We start from the raw sequence: 7,133 nt of genomic DNA on the forward strand, positions 1-7,133 counted from the left end.
ACTGCAAAGAACCGCATTTTTTAATAATCTAACATGAACTCAGTGGAGACTGATGTGACACTCATTCTCACTTTAATAAATAAAATCATCACAAATAAAAAAAACAAAACATTATGATAGAAGTTTAAGGCTTTTGATTCTGGCAGTGGATACAGGAGCTCGTTCCACCAGCGCAGAACATCAGCGACCACAGCTGGCAGGCTTTGCACTGACGCCACTCGCGCCATTCCTTCAACGCGTTCTGCGTTTCATCCTCCTCTTCCGCCATTGGCTCTACAACAAGGATGGATGACAACATTGCCACCTGTTGGCTAAAAGGTGAATCCTTACATTTTCCCCACAATTGCAAAGTAATGAGCCTGATATTCTGTTTTAGAAGTAAATATCTTCAAGGTGGCTCTTTAGTATTTTAAACTACTGTTGAAAAATTTTCATTATTCATATAAGTTACTTTTTTCTTTCAAGCTTTTTTTTTTTTTTTTTTTGCAACTAGAAAACGGCTCCCGCGGGGAAACTGTTTTCACGTAACTTTCCAAAAATGTTTGGATTCCGTCTCCATGGAAACGAGTGAAACTTTTTAAAGATGCTCAAACTCTCTCTGTGGAAATGGGGAGGAAAATGCCACTTTTTGAAAACGCTGTTTCCGTCTCCATGGAAACGGGGGGAAAACACAACTCTTTTTCTTCACATGACCACCGCAGTCGTGATAAATAATTCTGGACATGCGTGACAGGGAGTCAGTCATAACAATGAATGCGTTGTTGCTCTTCACTCTTGTATTTAACCGAACTTCTCCAATAAAATGTTTATTTACTCCACTGCCATCTGGATCACATGTCGCGTTAACATTTTTATTTCTTGCACAGAACTGACAGAGTGGACCAATAAATGAAGAAAGACCATATAAAAGGAGCTTTGAAGTTGACGGCGTACTATTTATTAGATAAAAAAAACAGCACCTACTAGTGGTCCTACAGAGAAACTACATCGTTTTTAGCAATTATGTGTAAATGAACATTGTCGTCGTGTAAAAATGAACTTTTCTGAAATGAAAACACGAAAACGACGCAACTTCAACTACCGTGGAATTTTGGAGTAAATATATAAACATTTTAAATATTTGCGCCAATTTACAAGCAGAGAACTTGTGAATGAAAGAACTGAGTGCATTAAAAGTAAATACGACTACATTTTGTAAACTGACCCGTCTTCACGGCTACGATCGGTCGATGCCGTTGAATCGGCGGCTCTGATCCACTCTGTCCACCTGCGGGGGGAAAAGGAAATGTCAGTTAGAAAATATATAAATATATATATATATTCAGATCTTGTGGCCTCCAAACACCCACCTATCTGAAAAGAAATGTGCTCTGTAGCCTTGAGAATCTCCTCCAGCTGTTTTCGTCCATAGTACGAGGGCTTCTTGAGCACCAGGCCGTCGGGCAGACCGCGGACGTTCACCATGATGCTTTGGTAGAGAACCGACTGGTACGGTAGCCTTCCGTCTCCCCCGGCCTCCTCTGAGCGAAGAATTAAAGAAGCTTCACGGTCTTGTTGGGTTAGAATGGTTTACTACTGTTCTTCTGACCTCTGGGAAGAGTAAAGCGCTTCCTGAGGACCTCAGGGGTCTGGAGGTTTCATATTTTACTCCTAAATCAGAGATATATTTCCACACGCCTCAGCATGTAGATCTGCTCACGGCAGGGTTTTTAATTCTCAAGAGGTCCAGATTGAGTCCAATTTATAAATGACATCTTTATTACGTACATTATACACCACCGCGTTATGTAGAGCATCATTGGTTTCATTTATTCCTGCAGCTTCTTTAAATGACTCAAAACACCACCTTGTGGCGGAACTCTGTACTGCAATATTGGTACGACCAGCGGGAATTCTACATTAGACCACATTATTTGTCTTATTTTTATTACTCTGTGGTTTTTCAGTGATTTACATCTGTAGCAACCAACAATCTAATGAAATAGTAAACTTTATTAACTGTAATTGACAAACTGCTGCACAGTTTGTATCTTAAATGAATAAATGTGATGACTTTGCCAACCAAAATACAGTTTTTCTTTAAAAGAAAGAAAGAAAGAAAGCGGATCTTTTAAAATCTAAACTGCTGTGATATTTACGTATTAAATGATCAGCTGAAGTTTCTCAATTTTCTAGGGATTTTATTATTGCCACCTGGATAATAAAATAAATATGACTAAATAAATCATTTACACTACATTTTTACACGATGAGGTATAAAATTCCTATCAACACCAAAACATAAATAAGAGTACAATAGAATAAAATAGAATACTATAAATTAGGACAGAAGTAATATAACTGATATCGCAAACTGCAATTACAACACTGGCTCAAATATTACAATACTCTTGGTTGATTTGTTGCCATTATTAGTTTTATTACAGTTAAAATTGATAAATTATGTGACTGGAATGTATAGTTTTAGTTATTGTCTTTCACTTGATTCTAATGACATTTTGAGTTCTTTTCTCGTAAAAAAAAAAAAAAAAGAGTTTTAAATGATTTTCATGAATGACTTTAGAAGAGATTCCCTTGTGAGATTATTTTATGTTAAATACGGAAATTGGTGGAATCTGGAGCCGTTCTCACTGTATTTCTTGTTGAAGACGTCCTGCACCTTCTTGATCAGGACGTCAATGGGCTCCTTGTTGGCGGCAGCAGTCTTGGAGGAGCAGGCTGGAGGACAGAGACACGGCGGGTGAGCGGGCGGCGCCACACCTTCAGGATGAACCTGCCTTGCCTGACGGCGCGTGTCGACCTTTGTAATGCAGAGCGAAGCTGCTGACTGCGTCCATGGAGTCCAGGATGGCGTTGGCGCCTCTGCTGCTCACTTCGTGCACCTTCAGGTTGGGCTTCTGGCAGTCGAAGAGCATGACGGCTGTTTCCACGCCCAGCTCCTCCAGACCGGCCACCTTTTGTTAAAGAACCGACGTCACATTATCCAGAAAAGTCCAGAGGTATTTATTGTTATACACAGATGATCGAAGCTTCCATGTTCCAGTTCAAAGCTGTAGAACACTTCCTGACCTCCAGCTTCAGCTGCTTCAGGTGTCGTTTGATCTTCAGCTCCCGCCTCTCAGGACTCAGCAGTCGCGTTTTGCCCTCAGCCTTCAGAGCCGCCGCCTCCTGCAGGTACTTGCTCCTCTGCTCATCTCCCAGCGACGACCATTTCTCCCTGATGTCTCTGAGCGTGCCTGAGCGGGAAGAGGAAGGCGTCAAATAGAAGAAAAAAACAAGTGGGCATGTAAACGGAGGCAGTATGATGATGCTTGCAGATATAAAGGAAATGTTAAGGAATTGTCTGAGCTTCTTCTTTAAACTCTCTCAATATTTAAAAAGCCTCCAGGCTGTAAGTATTCCAGATGGTGAACTAGAAAGTGTAGAGCAACCTGCACTTCATCTTGACTGTAAGAAATGTTCTCACCCCTGTTTCGAAGATGGTCCCTGCAGAAAAGATTGTAAGCCGACAGATCTCGCGTGTGAAGTTTGATCCTGGTCGGTCCCGGAGGAGGCGGCGGCTCTTTAAGTGTGCGTTTGTAGTTCCCGATCCAGTTCTGCTGAACAAAGAGATGAAGCAACGTGATCAGACGAGCGTCTGCAGCCTCTCAGAAGCAGAGAAATTGTCTGTGATGTGGACAGCTCTGAATAAGCCTCACTTCGATGACCGCCGGGGGTAAACCCGTGACCTCGGCTGCGACTGGAACCAGGGGAGAGCCCACGCTGGTCATCCCCTGATCAAACGCAGACTTCGGGCTCTCCTGCTCGGCCAGTAGAACCGTCCTCTCTTGTGAAGAAACAATCAACACGGCGTAAATTCAGTGCGATGCAGAGGACACACTGTGGAGCTTACGTCCTTCATCCTGTCCCCAGGCTCACCTCGATGAGTCAGGGAGGCTGGAACAAACAGGAGAAACCAGCGTCAGAGCACATTTTAAAAGACGTGAAACTTTTGAAACACGACAGAAACCCACCGAAAGAGTCCCGGACCGCACAGCTGGTGACGATCTGCAGATCTGAAACACATGAGGACAGACATTCTGAATACAAAGCATCTGATTGCAGGATGAGACAGTCTGTCCCTCCTCAGTGAGACAGGATGAGACAGTCTGTCCCTCCTCAGTGAGACATGATGAGGCAGTCTGTCCCTCCACAGTGAGACAGGATGAGACAGTCTGTCCCTCCATAGGGAGACAGGATGAGACAGTCTGTCCATTGTCCAGTACAGTGATCCATAGCTCATCAGGATGCTTCATAACACGACCACAGAAACCTCTTTTATTCTGTTTACACGCCACGCAAAACAGCGCCTCCAGCTCCCGCGTTTCCCCTCATCACTCCTGCTAACAGTCGCCTATAACCTCCGGTGAAAACCGCCGCTCGTTACCGTGTATTCCAGGTGATGCAGCCGGACCGGACCCGGTGGAGTCCAGGCTGCTGCCTTCAGCCGCCATGTTTACACGGACCACAACAAACCAGCAGCTCTGCTGCGCATGCGCGGAGTACCGCCCGCAGCCAATAATATTGACATTTTGATTATAACGGTGATTTAACAGTTTCTTAAATTCAACTAATAAGTTTATTTTTTTAATTTTTTAATTTGTCTACAGCATACAGTGAAACACATTAAAACAAAACGATTATGAAAACCATACAATAATAAAGTCAGAGCTTTATAAATCTATTTTTTTATTGCGAAGCCTGAGCACATAATGTTTTACGTCCTGATTTATAAGTGTGCCTGCAGGAAGTTTGTTCCACAGATGAGGAATGTTTCCCTCTGTTCAGTTTATAACGGCATGTTAGCCCACTCATAGGAGTTCACAAGAACAAAATCACTCTTGACATGAAGCCTGTTTCAGTCAAATAATCTTTGCGAAGCTTACGGTTCATTTGGCGCTTTATTGTAAAGGTGTTAAAGCTAAGCAAATGCAGTTCAAATAGATTACATTTCTCAGCATTAATTGAGGTTGATGTGATACATTTGGATATATTATTATTTATGGTAAAATAACTTCAGACATTGATGCTTGATCAAATGGCTGAATTGTCCTTCAGTAGTAAAAGTGGTGATGCTTCGATAACGCATCTTCAACTGTGGATTTAATGTGATTTCACACTGAAATATTTAAATCAGTACAGTATTTCACCATTTTTCCTTCTTTTTTTTATGCAAGTAGATAATAGATGGATGTGAAAACACTTTATGGTGCTTTGTGGCCTTTATACCAGAAAACCCTCCAAGACTCTGATGCTGATCTAAGTGATGACGATTGTAACTCATCCCGGCCTACAGTGAGCTTATACAAGGCATTGATCTTTCTGACATGCTGGCCCACTTGTACAAGCCCCTGTGATGGTACCTTCCTCTGATTGGATACATGACAATAGTAATTTATCAAATTTTAATAGTATGTTTTAATTTAGAGTCTTATCCATTATCATGCTCATAAAAAAGTTATGTATGCATAGAAATCTTTTTTTTTTTCAGTTAAATGCACAGAAAAGTATGGAGATTCTTGAAAATATACTTTTCAGCACCTTCTCATCAAGGAAATAAAAGAAAATCTATAAAGAGATACTTTTTTCATGCTTTTTTGTTTGTGAGGACTTTAAAGGATATTCTGCGGGACAATAGCACCTCGGAGTTATCAGATAGAAGCAATCTGAAAGCCATAGAAACATGAAATGTGAATATTTGTTTACTTAGATATTTTATTTTAAATTACTATAAGTTGTTATATACAATGCCATTTTGTTCCAACTGTGTTTTATTTCATTTGTAAAAGATTTAGTTGTGCTTTCTTTAATAACTGACTCACAAACAAGGTTTGTAAATACTCTTTAACATCTAAATTTTAAAATTCTCCATTCCCAGATATTTTGACGGGTGTCCCAGGAGGGTGCAGTAGCAGTAAGTGGCCAGCAGGTGTCAGAGCAGCAGCACGTTGTAACCTCATTGACGGCAAACGGCAGAAAAGTTCACAGTTCGGCTGAAAGACGGTTTCCTGTGTAAAAGTAAGCTGCCCTTGTGTTGGTTCTGCACAGGTGGAGTATGTTTATCCTTTTTAATGATGCGTTCTTTCACAATAAGTGTGTGTGTGACCCTGCTTTCCTGAAAATAGTGAGCGAACAAGTGTGGAGCTGCACGCGCTTTACATGTGGTGGAAATGTGACGTTTGGTCTTCAACGGTGGTTAAAGTAGAAAACAATTATCTCCTGTTTACTTGAATTCATTTGTAATTTTTCCACAAACGGTCAGCTTCTGTCAGGACAAGAATCCACAGGAAGAGAAGGTGGTTACATGTTTTCCATGGTTGATTGACAAATTGAAATAATCAACTTTTTTTTTGACGTCTCAGAAAATGCGGGATGCAGTGTTATGTGTTTTGTATTAACATTAGTGTAAATGTATTTCTGGCTCCATTCAAACAAGTAATTTACAGGGAAATAAAGGAAATACATTAAAACAAAGCGATTAAGAAAGGCTCGATAGATAAAGGCACTTATTAAAACTGAGGTGAATCTTATCAAGACAAGTAAAATCTTTTGTTTAATTGAAAGCCTGAACCGATAACAGTGTTTTATGTCCTGATTTTAGAAAAGTGAGTGTGTCAGCAGGATGATTGCTCCACAGGTGAGGAGGGAGGAACTAAATGCTGCTTCACCTTGTTTCTTTCGACTCTGGGAACATTTAGTGAAGCTCTTCCCGAGGAGCTCAGGACTCTGGATGTTTCATATTCAACTAGTAATACAAAGATTGAATTTCAGGTCTGAGTCCATAATTACAGCCATATTTCTGCCTTGAGTTGATGTCCTGAGTGAGTCGAATGTTAAGCTTTTATAATGGGCTTATTTTAAAATATCTACAAAATATTCAACAATCCTGCAAAAGCAAGGATTAGAACATAGATCAAATGCTGTATTCTCATTGTTTATAAGACAGGACATTTAGGAGTTTAGTGGTTCAGCATAAAATCACCTTTTATGTTTGTATGTCTGATGTGAAACTGTGTGTTAGATGTTTATCTCCAGAAGTGATCCGGGGTCATAATGTAAAGTCATTAATACAAGTTGTTTAAAGGGGTCATATG

General features: G+C 40.7%; 1 protein-coding gene across 2 annotated transcripts; it reads right to left on the reverse strand.

The window, feature by feature from the left end:
• Positions 1-51: 51 nt before the first annotated feature.
• LOC308121421 (uncharacterized protein) lies at positions 52-4,505 on the reverse strand. 2 transcript variants are annotated; one of them, XM_080482651.1, is made up of 11 exons: positions 4,427-4,505; positions 4,014-4,055; positions 3,919-3,936; positions 3,699-3,826; positions 3,467-3,596; positions 3,070-3,236; positions 2,801-2,954; positions 2,632-2,718; positions 1,350-1,520; positions 1,205-1,267; positions 52-273 (listed from the first exon to the last, which is right to left on the reverse strand). In XM_080482651.1, the coding sequence occupies exons 1-11, from the start codon at positions 4,491-4,493 to the stop codon at positions 125-127; spliced, it is 1,176 nt and encodes a 391-aa protein (XP_080338777.1). In that variant the 5' UTR covers positions 4,494-4,505; the 3' UTR covers positions 52-124. The 2 variants fall into 2 exon arrangements, with proteins under 2 accessions (XP_080338777.1, XP_080338776.1); XM_080482650.1 differs by having other exon boundaries at positions 3,467-3,599; positions 4,427-4,502.
• Between the last annotated feature and the right edge of the window lie 2,628 nt (positions 4,506-7,133).

This window comes from Lipophrys pholis (genome assembly GCF_963383615.2).
Source record: "Lipophrys pholis genome assembly, chromosome: 16".
Lineage (NCBI taxonomy): Eukaryota > Metazoa > Chordata > Actinopteri > Blenniiformes > Blenniidae > Lipophrys > Lipophrys pholis.